This window comes from Stegodyphus dumicola, chromosome 9 (genome assembly GCF_044657685.1).
Source record: "Stegodyphus dumicola isolate Sdum_Otavi_A_Nest chromosome 9, ASM4465768v1".
Taxonomy (NCBI): Eukaryota; Metazoa; Arthropoda; class Arachnida; order Araneae; family Eresidae; genus Stegodyphus; species Stegodyphus dumicola.
Window position 1 is genome coordinate 126,012,892 of NC_140776.1, and position 15,323 is coordinate 126,028,214.

Sequence of the window (15,323 nt, forward strand, 5' to 3'; positions counted from 1 at the left end):
GGCTGGAACTCAAAATGGGAAGATCTTAATTTTTTAACAGATTCTTTCATGTTTATAAATCGAGAATTAAATTATCTTGATTTTAACCTTATTAAAAACTCAGACTAAGCTCCTAACACTGGGATTAAAGCAATAAAATTTCTCAGGAAAAAGCCCAACATTGTCTCTCTCCAAGATTTAGAATCACATGCAGTTTCATAAAACATATTTAAACCTCTTGCTATGTAACTTTTTTTATCAAAATATGTTCAAAAATTGCATTCTTTTTTATTACATATTTCAAATCTACATATGTTACATACACTAGTTATCATAAATTAAAGAAAAATCACAAAAATCACGATTACTGAAAAAGTTACATGTAGAATTTTATGAAAATTACCCACAATATACAACACATAGTAAGGTATCAAATAACATAAAAAGAAATTTGACAATTATGGTAGTATAGAAATTAGCACATGTATAAAATGAACAAATCAAAGGTGTCAGTTTGCTATAGGAAAAGTACCTTCAATAGGGAATATGGTTGCCTCTAGAAGCAATACAGCACCTACAATGATGCGTGATGCTTTCAATTATGCGGTCTATCAGTTTCATAGGAAGCGAGAGCCATTGCTGTTGCAAGCACGGCAAGGGACTGAGAGCAGCTAGACGTCTCTCTAAATCATCCCAAACATACTTGATAGGATTCAAGTCTGGGGATCGAGCTGGCCACTCCATGCGCATAATTGTTTCCTGTTGAAGATAATCATCTACGATGCGAGCCCTGTTGTGGTCTTGAGTTATCGTCTTGCAATAGAAAAGCATCACCTATTGCCCCAGCACATGGGTGCACATAAGCATCAAGGATGTCATCTCTATAAATATGAGCATTCACGGTTCCCCTTGGAAAAACATGGAGGTCTGCGCGTCCGCCCAAAGAGATGCCACCCCAAACACAAACACTGCCTCTTCCATATGCATCTCTTTAACAGATATTTGACGGATGATAACAGATTCCAGGTTCTGTCTATATCAAATAACGCCTATTATCGCTTTCTGGACTAAACTTGCACTCATCCGTAAAGAGAACAGCCCTCCACTGATCAAGCGTCCAGTGGACATGTTGTCAGTCGGAGTAGCAGTTCTATTCCTACGTGCACATAATGTCAAATATCGGTCATCGCAACTCGTCGTAGCAGTTGGCCGTCCTTAGCTGAACCTCCTAGAGGCCGAATCTGTGGTTTGAAATCGCCTGCAAAGTCTATGAACCACAGAAGGAGTCACATTAAAGACGAATTTTTTGTTAATATTTTCCTCAAATCTCCAATTTCTCATATATAGAGGTGCTCATATTTCGAGGTTCCACTGTACTTTTTAAACACAAAAATTAGTTTCTATTAGTGTTATTTGCTTACTTAATTACCACAAAGCACTCAAAGGCTGTCTGCTTACGGAAAGGAATGCCTACGAGGATTCATTTTTAAGAGATATTGGCTCATATCCACATTACACATGGATAAAATCATAAAAACACCCATGGAGCCACATGGAATAGAAAATAGTCACATGGAATAGAAACTAAGTCAAATAATCAGTATTCAGCGATTTTGCTTACTTAATTATGGCAAAGCACTCAAGGGCTATCTGCCTAAGGAAAGGGACGCCTATGAGGATTAACTTTTTAGGGAACTTGGCTAATATCCATATTACACATGGGGAAAAACACCATAAATTACACCCATAAAGCCAGCCCATTCACTTGGAATCGGACTCAAGCCAAATAATCAGCATTCAGTGATTTTACCACTGACCACTCATGGGCTCATTAATTGCTTACATTACAATTATGAGAATCATACAAAATTATTAAAAACAGTATCACATATGAGAAATGTCCATGGCAAGTCTGTAGATAACTGAAAGTAATAATTATACTCCTTGTATTGCAACATGGATACATAATATAATGTTTATCTTTACATAAATGGGATACTAGAAACATTCTTTAAAAATTCTGTATTTCTAAAAATTTTAAATCTCATTTTCTCAATTCTTATGATGTCTTAAGAAGATTTATTTGCCACCTCTTTAAATCAACCATCGTTGATGAAAAGTCAGCAAAAGCAAACTATAGATATGATTTTCATTTCTTAAAATGAAGTTTGCAAAGATTGGTGGAACTGAAATTAAGAAGATAAATTAGTTGTGGTCCTCAAATTAGGGAACTAATTAATGATATTTTTTTGGTAATAGAACAGGAAATAAACCTGAACTCATGCATGTTCTTAAAAAATATTATCATGAACTTAAGCATCAAAAAAGAAACCAAAAGACAGAAAAATATAAAAAAAAATTATAGAACTCCTGAAACCTTGTGGGTGTAATTGGTCATACAATATTGAACACCCAATCTTAAATTTTCCCACAAGATCTAGAAGCTATAAATTATATCTTAAATAGTTATTGTTTCAGAAACATGTAACCAAATCTAGGAAATGGATGCTTCTCAGTTGATGAATATAAATCATAACATACTCACAGCTGAAACAGGATCTGAATGTGCAGGAAGGGTTTTCAAACATTTCCCAGTTTTCACATCCCAAATGCGAACACTTTCATCAAACTAAGAAAAAATTCAGATCAATTAAAATACTTGTAAATTTCCAAGAAATATTCACTAGTTATTGTAAGTCATAAAAGAAATAATGAAAAGAAGGATTTAAAAATAAAATTACTCAAAATTACACCACCACAAGTATTATACAGCCTCTACACAAACAATATGTTAAGTCAGCGCTGTCCAACTTATCATAGCCCACGGGCCATATTTTCTTCAACAAACATTTCGGGGGCTAAGAAGGTTGATAAATGAAAAGTCAGTTTATGTTAATTAACAAAATATTTTATTTATACTAAAAAGAAAACTTTAAAATATTCGTAATATATCAATGAGAACATTGTGGCCGTAATTGTTTAACAATATCTTTTATGTCCACATCAATATTTGTTGTGGCAAGTCCAATTATATCTTCAAGAGTGGAATCTTTCAAACTGTTTCTATATTTTGACTTTATATATTTCATATCGGAGTATGCACACTCGCAGATATATATGCACTTCCGAACATTGATACAACTTGAAGTCCAAAATCTTTCAATTTGGGATATTTCTCTTTATCTAAAATTCTCAATATTTCTATTCCAGTTACTCCACAAGATGTAAAAAATGGGTCAGCCTGCAAGTCGCATAATTCTATTTGATATTTAAGATCAACAGAGTTGATATCGATATTAATTGGATCACAAAATAAATCAATAGATGGTTTAAGATCATCAAATTGAGAAAATCTTTCATTGAAATTTGCAATTAGCATATCCAATTTTGGTAGAAATATTTTTAAATTTGATTCTATATTACATTCCTTCATTTCTTCATAGATGTCTTTGCAAGATTCAAAATGAAATAAATTATTTTGCTCCAAATTAAACCTTAACAATTTTAATTTGTTTCTAAATCCAGTAACTTATTTATAAAGGCAACACACATTTTGATCTTGTCCTTGCAAGGATTTATTCAAAATATTTAAATAATTTGTAATGTTCGTTAGGAAAGCAAGTGAATAAAAATTTTTATCAACTAAATTTACTGTCAAATTTTTATCGACGGCAATTTCTGTGAGAAAAAGATGATTTTTTTTTTCGAAGTGTAAAGAATCTCCTCAAGCACTTTCCAGCACTTAACCAACGAACGTTACTATGTAAAAGCAGATCTCCATACTCAGTTTCCAATTCATCCAAAAATGTTTTAAACTTTCGGTGTGTAAGAAAACGATTTCCGCCACGAATTAAATTAGTGATTTTGCAAGCCTTCTCCATTACGTCTTTTAGTTGTAGGGATAAACCTCATAATGCCTCCTGATGGATAATACAGTGTAACATACGACATGTTATTCCTTCTTTTTGCAAAAGTCTCTAGAGCCCAATATTTTTCCCTGTCATAGCTCTAGCACCGTCATTTACAATAGCAGTGCACTTGTCAAATCTGCCGTACTGCTCTACTGAACATTTTAATTGTTTGTAAATATCTTCACCTTTTGTTGTTCCGTGTAATGATTGCAATTTTAAACGTTCTTCTGAATAATTATAGTTTTCATTTACAGTTCTTATAAAGATAAGCATTTGACTTGTATCGGAAATGCCTGTGCTTTCATCATATGCTATCAAAAAATAGCAGCAACTATTGATTAGGTTTTCTAATTTATTAGTGACATGCATGCTAATCTCATTTACACGTCAGCTTACAATCTGGTGAGAAAGTGATACTTTTTGAAATTTTCTTACCATTTCGTTGTCATTAAATGCTTGAGACATTTTTATGGCACATTTTTTAATGAATTCTCCATCCAAAAATGGCTTTTTTGCCTTTACAATTTCTAAACAAACTTCAAACGATGCAGCTACAGATGTTTCTTGAAATTTTGGTTCTTGATTAAAATAAATCGTTTTGATGATCCAGCTGCTTTTCATTTTTTTCACTAGTGGTATTTTCATGTCTCGCCTGTACGAATGATACTTTTTTTCATGCATGGAAAGATAATGGCGCTTCAAGTTACATTCTTTACACACAGCTATGATTTGTAAACATTCCAAACACTGTGGTTTACCATTCTTGTTCAGAATAAATAAAGAATCTATCTCTCAGCGATCTTGAAATTCTCCATTTTTGATGTCTACTTTTCTTTTATTAGTAGCACTCGTATTCAATAACTATTTTAATTAATAAATAAATATGAAATTAAATTAATAATATTATAACACAGTCGCCCCTCAACTAATTCTAGACAAGACTGCACTCGCACGATTGCATGAATCAACCAAATAGCGCAGGGTAGTGTGTGCATCACGTGCGCCAACCATACATAAACAACAACCAACCACAAATATAATATGTGGTGCCAACATTGAGCCAACCATCATCAGACGTTAAATGGATTGCTGCTGTATTCAGCCAGGTTAGGTGAAGTTACGCAAACTAAATAGTACCTACTTTAAATTCAAATTAGATTTAAATTTTCACATAGTAAAATAATTTTAATATTAATAATAATAATTTAGTAACATAAATTTATTCATAGTAAAATGTACTTGCGGGCCGTAAAAATAATTTGGCGGGCCTTGCCGCCAGTTGGGCAGCTCTGCGTTAAGTAAATCAGTAAATAAAAATCTAAAAACAGAATTTATTGTATATTAATTCTACAAATGCTTACAGCTTATTAAAAAAGGCATAATAAAGAAATACACTTAAAATTCAAGTCTTTTTTTTCAAGTAAATGAAAACTATTTTGTTACCTTATAGCAAAATATAGCTAGCACTTTTTTTATAAAGTGCTACCTATATTTTGTTGTATAATAATATGTATAATTTTTTTTAATATATATAGGTAGGACTTTTTTCAAAAAGTATTACTTGTATTCTTGTTCTATCCTTTTTAATAAAAAAGTCAGTTCAAATAATCTTGCATCATGAAATTAAATTATATAATCAAAATGAACAATTCATTTTGGAAATTTTTAAACAGTCCAACAAAGAAATAAAGAAAGAAAATACATAATGCACATCTGCAAGGAACAAAATATTAAAACAATACTAAAAACATACCATGTTGAAATTATTTTTGTAAAATGCCAATGATTTTACATTACATATCTCCCAAGAGTAGAGAAAGACAAGATACTAAATTTCTTAGCTAATATATTTCCTGACTTTTATCAGAACTAGTTTATATCAATGGAAAACCGGAAGACCACATGTACAATTTGTAAATACCTTTATATTTATGGCAATCACAATAGCGCTATATTAGCTAAAAAAATTAATGAGGACCACTGGCAATAAATACACGGGCTGATAGTTCAAAACATAATCCAGAACTTTTTCATGAGGAAAACTCAATGAAGAATTAATAATGATGAGTAAGAAATCAGACAGCAAGTCGTATCATATCTTTATAGTAGACTACATTCTCTCTCAACGAAAGCAAAAGCAATTCCATGCCAAAATCTTTCAACTAAAGAGAGTAACCCAAACAAACAAACAAACCAAAACAAAAAAACAGAAATTATCAAAGATATAATTAGGGGATAGATCACGTTAAAAGCTGCAAGAAAATCAGTGTAGTTGTACAGCTTGCATAGTTTCCAGCTTTAAAACATGAATAACATGAACCTGGTTACTGCATTGCACCTTGAAGCCATTCAAAAGAACTTCAACTCCCTTTTAATGCATGATTCGGGGTATTGAATAGTTTATAACATAATTCTGATGTAAAATGTACTAATATTCAATTAGATATTCTAAAGTTTATGTTTTTGGTTAATTTTTCCTTTCTGATGATATTATACTGAGAAACTCCTTTTAATATCACAATGCTTTGTAATATGATGAAAATAAAGTTAGTTAAGTATATATGATTACGAAGATAAACTTTAGTAATGTATCATATATTGATGTAAAACAAAATTAAATTCAAATATAAACACTAATTCAACAAATATTGAATTTTCATAAAAAGTTCTACCGATGTCTGCAGCAGATTAAAAAAATTAGATTACAGGCACTAACACAGCAAAGAAAATTGAAAGGGGAAAACAACGTGGGAGAAAAAGCAAAGAGAAAACATCCCCCAAAAAAAAAAATCCTCTAAAACACTGAGGTATTAAGCTTCATCGTAGAAAATAAAGGAATTAAAAACTTGTTTTAAAATTCAAAGCTTATCAAAAATTTAATTTTGCTTCTGATGAGAGAACAAAAATTAACATTCATCTTCTTATAAATTACAAATTTATCAAAACTGTATTTATTAATGACAATCTGACAAAGGCGGTTCTAAGAATAAAAGCAGTTTTTACGTAACTGACACATTTCATACCTTACATCATGCTATAGTATGCTATAGTATCAAACTAAGTACTTATAAATATGCCTTTATACACATGCACAAAATTAAACAGCAAAAATTAATACTTACAGATCCTGAAACTACCAAATTTGACTGAGGATTAAAGTTTGTACAAAAGACATAATTACTGTGTCCCTTCAAAGTTTTCACACACTTTCCCTAAATTAAAGAATAGAAAATCTAAATTAATACAAAAATTATAAATAATGAAATTATGATTTTACAATATTTTGCAAATTAAACCTTGCACTTTTAAAAGTAAATCACTAAAAGGAAAAAGAAAATCCTTCTCAAGACTAACTGATTTGCAAGTTCAATATATTTAAAGCACATTTAAGTAAGATAGGTACATACCGAATAGTCAAATATGTATATATACATAATTTCAACAAATCATTAATATAAAACACTTACAGAAGATACTTCCCAAATCTTCAGAGTTTTGTCATCAGATGCACTAACTAGCAAACGGCTATCAGTTGACCAAGCAACATCAGAGATACCCTAGAAAAGAATATTTTGCCAATACAAACAAGTTTAAAGCAAGACCACTCAAAATGCACAGAAAAATTTTAGAACAATTCTGAATAACAAAACAGGTAACTCATGATGCACCCAAAATGTAATTATGTGGCAATCCAAGTAAGTGCTAAGAGATAGCAGACAAGAGATGATTTCCGCCTTCAAATTCAACAGTTATTTTTTTATTACAGTTTGTTTTTGTCGCACTCAAGTACATTTCTTTTTTCTTGTAAGCAATCATAATGGGATTGAGTTTTCCACCTGAGGAAACAGAAACATAGTGTCTCTACAGAAAAACAGCATTTTACTGAGCAATAGATTCTATGAGGTTGTTCTCGTAAACTAGGGATGCATAACCTGTGGCCCGCAGAGACCTTTTCAAACTTTTGTTGCAATTTGACATATCGGTTGTCTCTAGAAGGGCTCGCGAGCAAAAAAAAATTTCACCATCCCCCCCCCTTCATTACTCATTCTATTCTGTCCCCTCGAAGTGAGATTTGGCACTGAGCCAAGTTCCCGGAGTCAAACAAAGCACGTATCCGCTGCCTGAACACGAAAATTTCTTCTACCCAGTAGGACCAACACCTGTAGAAGATTGAAAAAGAGTCTGTGGTATGATGTAGCACGAGTGTGTTTGTACACATGTTCTAGTAAAGTGGAAGAGAAAAATATTTGCTCGGATTCGAAGTGGTGCATTCCCTTGCTTGGCATCGTTGCACTTTGGCTTCATGACTATGCATCGTTTTATCACGTGTGCGTTTATTTTTCTTTTCAAAACCATTAACCCTTTGTGGCGCACTATACGTTAACGTTGGAATTTAAATAAAAAAGTTGTATGCAGTCTATTTAGTCCTAAAGGAGTATACAGGTAAAATTTTGTAAAAATTGCACTAACCGTTTTAATTCTGTGGGTGTTCCATGAGATGGAACCCTGCACCGCCAGAGCTTTTAAAAGTGCGACTAAGTGAACATTGCAGTGAAGCACGAAAATGAGTAGAAGCATTTGTATAAGAATGAAAAAACTCTGTATTATGGCTGTATACATGGTTTCCTGGATATACACAATATTCTTGAATATATACGGATAAATGAGATAAATATCTCTATACACAAGTCCTATATACAAAAATATTTACAAATTTTTCTATTTCTTAGCTTTGTGAAACTGTTCAAACCAAGTCACACCTTTTTGATGGAAGCACAAACCAACTTTGTAGGTTTTGCACATAAAACTTATTTTGTGCAGCTTCTGCTTCACGCTACAATGTGCACATCATCTACGGGTACCCTTCACAGATATGTCTTCAACACAAATGTAGCGTTTTTCCCTGGAAACCTTTATGCCTGGGAACACCTTCAGGTCTTGAAGGAAGTCGCCTCTTCAAAGTTATCTCTGGCGCTTTCATGGCACAGAGGGAACACAGCAAATTTAAGTGTATAATATATACACACACGAAAAATATCTACACATTATTGAAAATAAATGGGTGTGAGACTAAAAAGCGACAGCAAAAAATTTGGGCAGGTCTAAATAAAGATGTGTTAGGCTACTAATAAAATTCCCGCCTAAAAACTACTCCCAAAAAATTCAAGATGCCAATATTAAGGTTTTCATAACACAAAACACGCCTCACCCCTCAATACTGCTTTGTTTGAATTCATTCCCCCCCCCCAAAACAACGGAAATAAAAAACGTAAACCACGTATGTTCTCTCCAAAGCACAGATGTTCTGATTCGTAACAGCTTGAGATCGCTAAAGGCGCAGTGTTCCGCTAATGGAACACCTGGTTTTATTCAATGATTCTGCGTATGGTTTTTGTATGAAAGATTTAAAAAAAATATATAGAACAAATAATTTGGAGTACAGCCAGCAAAATTATGCCTAATTCTTTTTCCAAATAAAATTTTTATATCATTAAAAAATAGAGAAAATTACTTGAAAAAAGTGGATTTTAATAACACATAATAAATGAAAATTCTGTGTCTCCTTGTGATATGCTGCCATCTACTGTTTAAAAAGAAAAGTTCAAAGTATACTATAAAGGCATTTTTATCTATTTACGGTTGAATTTAAAAGTTTCAGAAGCGATTCAATTTGGGTATTCCATGCAGTGGAACACTGAGCCACAAAGGGTTAAGAAGGTTTATGTTTTGAAAATTTCCCTTTTTAAAAAAAAAAAAAAAAAAAAAAAAATATTATTTTGAAAGTGGAACCAATGTAGAATTTTTTCAATTTCTGTTCCAAGTGGTTTTGATAGTTGCCATGATGAATGGATGCATAACAAAAAGAAAGTTAGCAGATGATAACAGGAAATTTTCGGAGGCCTGGACTCCGAAATATTTTTTGTCGAGCAAAATAATACATTTGCATGCTTGATATGTAATTTTAAGATTGGTATTTGCAAGGAGTATAACATTAAGCGACACTACGACACAAAACTCTCAACATTTTCAAAGCTTGAGGGATAGGATCGAAATCGTAAAATTGAATCTCTTCGCTGTTCTCTCGTTGCTCAATGGAATATATTTACAAAAACTGTGTTGAAGTTAATTTGAGAATTGCAGCCTTAATTGCTAAAAGTAGCCACCCATTTACTGATGGTGATTTTGCAAAGGAATGTACATTGTTGCTTCCGAGAAAATATGCCCTGAAGCTACGCAGAAATTTAAAAATGTGAATCTCAGCAGAATGGCAATTCAAAGGAGAATTGAAAATTTATCTGATGATGTTGCTGAATAAGTACAGAATGCTGTCGCCAAATGTAAGTTCTTTTCTCAAGCAGCTGATGAGTCAACAGATATTACTTCAACAGGTCAGCTTCTTTTGTTTGTCAGAGGAATTTTGAAGTAACTGAAGAACTTGTTGGAATGAGTTCAATGAAGGGGCGAACAATTGGAACTGATATTTTATTCCCAGTTTTAAATTTGTGTCCTGCACATAATTTTGGCATTAACAAACTTGTTAGTATCACTACTGATGAAGCTCCAACCACGATTGGAATTCAGAATCGCATTGTGAGAAACCATTTGGATGATAGAGGAAAAGATTTGTCTGGGTATCATTGTATCATACACCAAGAACAGCTATGTGCAAAAGAACTAGGATTTGACCGCCTAATGAAAGAAGTGAGCAATACAATCAATTTTATTCACTCACATGGTTTAAACCACAGGCAATTTAAGGAAATCCTAGAACACACAGATGCACCACATAGTGATCTCATATATTAATCTGAGATAGGATGGTTGAGCAGTGGAGAGGCTTTGAAAAGGTTTGCTGATTTGACTGATGAAATAATACCATTCTTTGAAGAAAATGGCACGCAAACTAGGATGTTAAATGAACCATCTTCATCATCTTCAAATGTGACTTAGCAATTTTAGTTGATGTGACAGCCCATCCGAATGACCTAAACAAAAAATTGATGAAAAAGATCAATCACCTGGCCTATGCAGTATCTGCTTTCAAACTAAAACTCCAGCTATTCTCAAAGCAGCTTGGCTGTCAAAATTTTGTCAATTTTCCTTACCTGAAGAAACTCAAAAAAAATTTTCTTGATAAACAACTGGATTATTCAAATCAAATAAAGAGGCTGCTTATTTCTTTTGAAAAGCAATTTGCAGACTTTGAGTTGCATAAAGTTAAATTTAAACTGTTCTGGGATCCATTTTCTACTATAGTCAAAGAAGCTCCAGAAGATGTTCAAATAGAACTTCTGAAGATCTACAAACTTCTGACTTATACAAATTCAGATTCTGCGATTTAGATATTTTGGACCTTTATAGAACTCTACCTGCTGAATTTTTGCACTTAAAAATAATGCAAGCACATGTGCTACCATATTTGGTAGTACTTATATATATGAACAAACATTTTCTCTTATGAATCTAAATAAGCCAAAATTAAGAAATAAACTGACAGATCAACACTTGAAATCTATCTTAAGAATCTCAACTTTCAACCAAATATATCAAAAATTGTTGATAAAATTCAGTCTCAACCATCACACTGTATTTAACTATGGCTAACTTGTACACATTTTTATTAAAATATTTGCATACAAGTACTGTTACGGTTTTGGTATTTAAATAGCTAATGCTAGTTGAATTATAAATTAAATGATTTTATTTCCCGTAAAAGAAAACTAAGCCGGAAAATTGAAAATACAAGAGCACGTGCATTTAACATTTAATAAATAATATCTCTTTTTGATTTCGAGAAAGTACTAGAAAATTCTCGAGCGCGATTTTAAAATCTTATAAAAGGAGGAAAACCTCTCAGTTCGTAGTTAGTTACTTAGTTTGTCGTTGTTTTAAGAGTTTGTTTAGAAAACTGCTCTTGTTGTAGCGAATTGATTCGCGAATTAGCTTTCTTTAGCTGTTTTGAATTAAGTTCTCTTGAACGTTTGAGTAGTTAGAAGATACTACTGTGACATATTGTGATACTGCACGATTATTTGAGGACATTTAATCAGATTTGTAGTGATAATAATAAATTTTCTTCATTTTTCATCGGACTTGTGCATTCATTTCGAAAGAATCCGTACGCACGCAACAGTATTATTATACACAAGCATAAACTGTATCCCCCCAAGCTGATCTGGATGTTTTGGCCCCAGTAGCACATGCAAGGGAAAAGGGAAACCCCATCCCTCTTTACTTACATACATACACACATAATGCTATCCAATTTAAATTGATATGATACATGTCTGAATTGCAAATTAAGCAACTTATTGCATTGGCCCCCCTTCTCCCCCAAGTCGTTTCTGTTAATGGCCCTTCTGCTAAAAAGGTTGTGCATCTCTATCTTAAACGATCAAATTTTAGGAATTGAAATTTGTGCAATTTTTTAATGCTTAAACAAAAACAGATACTGCATACATTGGAATAACGATAAATTTGTACAGTGTTAAATTATGTATAAATGCCTAATATGTGCAACTCTTATTAAAAACACATCATTGAGTACACAGGAAGAACAGTAGGAAAAAAAGATAAGTGTTTTATTACAGATGTTTCTTGCATTTTTAATTTTGCTGATTGGTTGACATTTTATGTAACTCTTAGTGTGCCACCATTTTTGAAAGCAGAGGTCTTTCACATCTTTGCTTGGTGAAAAATTAGTCAGCAATGATTGGCAAATTTTCATGCAGGAAAGGCAGACAATCATAAGGTATCGATATTTGAAATATGCATAAAAATCCTGCTAGAGTATGACACTGACCATGTGAATAATAACCTAAGCAGATCTGAAGCATCCTTTTCTATTTGCTTTTTGATGCATTTATAGGAAACTGGCCATTTCATTTTCATTACATACGATCAACATAAAATGAACAAATTACATGCATAACTATAATTCATCTATAAATATATAATTTATCAGCATATAGTTTTAAAATAAAGCAGAGAAAGATTATATCCACAGTTTTAAAATAAAGCAGAGAAAGGTTATATCCATAAGGCCAATGAAGTCCTTAAAAGATTTTTGGGAAGTAGAAATAATTTTATCTCATATATTACTTTAAAAAATTCAAGCTATAATCTAGGAAGGGGGACTGAACAACGAATAAGCTTGAATGAAACCTTACAACTCCACCAATTTAATTCACACCACTCATAACAAGAATCAAACCACTGCAAGTCATGAAAAGTGAGATATTAAACCTATTACATTATTACTTCACTTGCATTCCAACTTAATCATGAAGGTTGTTAACTGTCATTTTCATCATAAACAATCAAAAATTATGAAATACAAATGTTAAATTTTGAATAGCATGTTGCACTAATTTGAGTCTATTAAAACTACGCATAATCAATCTGCAATCAGATACATGCCATATTCATGCATATTCCCTTAATTTTTATCTCTAATTTTCGAAGGGGAAATCCCAAGAATAAGCCATAAATAAACTACCATCTACATTTTTTTTTCCCTTTAAAAAAAAGATGTAAAAGCAGCTAAAAATGAAAAGAAATAACAAATATATATATATATATAATGTTGTATGATCTTAAATTCATTTAGTGCGAAAACAAGTTACTACTACTTGCGCAATTGCTGCAAAGTTAGTTAATAATAATTTATATCCTAAACAATATTGATTAATTGATTATATTATCTCCTAAGTTTAATTAAAGTAGAATTATTTTAAAAGAGTGAATCCATACTGGTAAGTTTTATATTTTGAAAGATGTTTTGAAGTAATTTGAAAGCAAAATGTTAATAATGTTTTAACGGGGACTGGAGTTAAATCATCATGAAGAATAAAATTTCAATTGTAAAAGGAAAAATTAAAAACATGTAATCATTGTCATTGATCATAAATTAGTTGACTTTTCAAAGGAAACAAACCAACTCCTGTTCATTGAACAATAATTGATAAAAATACGTAAATACGAAGGTGTTTCGTCTTTACTCGAGTTATAAGTTAAAGCGAAACCAGCAATTCTAGTCAGGCCAAATATTTCCGCGAATAGAAGGGATTACAAACCAATGCTGATACTCAAAGAACTAATTCTTATGAAGCATTTTAGTCAATTCAATTTGGAGTAAAAAGCAATTTCTTTAGAGAAATCCGAAATAACTCAAGTAACCGTCCCCGACACCTTCATGTTTATGCATTTGAGTTCTATATATATATTACCAGTTAAAAAAAAACATATTTCTATGTTTAATACCTCTTATTTATTGTCACTGTCAATACCACTAGAATAGTTGTCTGAACAACCAGTATCACTATGGCTGATACCAGCACCCCATAGCATTTAGAACTGCCATCACACTCATGAAACCAGAGTTTCCATCATCCTCAGAAACATCTAGAGCACTGGATATTTCATACTTCAGAAATTCTTTATTGATTGTTTTAGGCTTGACACTTTCAAAGGCTGTCATAATCCATTCACATGCTGCACACTCAGGCATTTGATTCTTCCTGTTAGTGTACGGCCATAATTTTTCTGTACTCATCCAAATATTATGAAATCTTTGGAAGCATGGAAGTTAAGCCTCTAGGAACCATAGCTACATCAGTTTTTAACTCATTTTCCCCTTCACTTGAGAAGCTAAGTGTCATCAGAAACTGACCCAAACTAACAAACACCTAGGTTTCAGCAAATCACCAGAAATTCTAAATTGTTTCTAGCCAGTCCAATAAGAGATTCTCTTCCATTCAGACCTTTTCCTGTTCACACACACACAAAAAAAAAAAAAAAAAAAAAAAAAACCCTGGGGTATGTCTTCTTGGTGCAAGACCAAGAATGCACCTCTGTAATTTCAAAATTTTGTCATTCAAGTCTGCCAAAAGACACTGTCCTATGCCATAGTGAGAAACCATTCCTACACATAAAACATGCACACTATCCTGCACTTGCTCAAAAATCTCTTTTTATCTACATCCAACCAGTTTCTTCCCAAGCTTGGAAGGGTATCATATCAACAGTTACAGCATACCAGAATTTTTCTCATAAGATAAAACAGTATCTTTCAACTGTGGATACTTAGTGGCTTTTACCAACATAGATAACACTTAGTGGCTTAGTGGCTTCAAAATGCCTTTCTTTTGCTGCATGTTTACTGAATTTCATTTTTCTGCTTTTGCCACCATCATACTTTGGAATCATCCATGTCAAAATGACATGCTGCAACTCAGTTTCTGTTTTCCTCAGAGAATCGGATTACTTGCAATTTAAAATGTGTGTTGTAGCTATATTATTTGTTTGATATTTTCCTTCAAATGACTGGAACCACAACTAAACATCTATAATTCTATGCAATATTCATGTAAAAACAATAGATTTTATACTCAATCATTAAATACACGCTACTGTGTTGCTTCAAGTTTGCTT

At 32.3% G+C, this 15,323-nt stretch overlaps 1 protein-coding gene across 2 annotated transcripts in view; it reads right to left on the reverse strand.

Annotated features, from left to right (window-relative positions):
* wds (WD repeat-containing protein wds) overlaps positions 1-15,323 on the reverse strand; it is a 74,354-nt gene that overhangs the window by 32,077 nt on the left and 26,954 nt on the right. For both annotated transcript variants that reach the window (XM_085824067.1, XM_085824066.1), the window contains exons 4-6: positions 7,358-7,447; positions 7,013-7,102; positions 2,525-2,608 (exon numbers count right to left, since the gene is read on the reverse strand). In XM_085824067.1, coding sequence (XP_085680193.1) covers positions 2,525-2,608; positions 7,013-7,102; positions 7,358-7,447 — 264 coding nt within the window. The remainder of the gene's footprint in view (positions 1-2,524; positions 2,609-7,012; positions 7,103-7,357; positions 7,448-15,323) is intronic.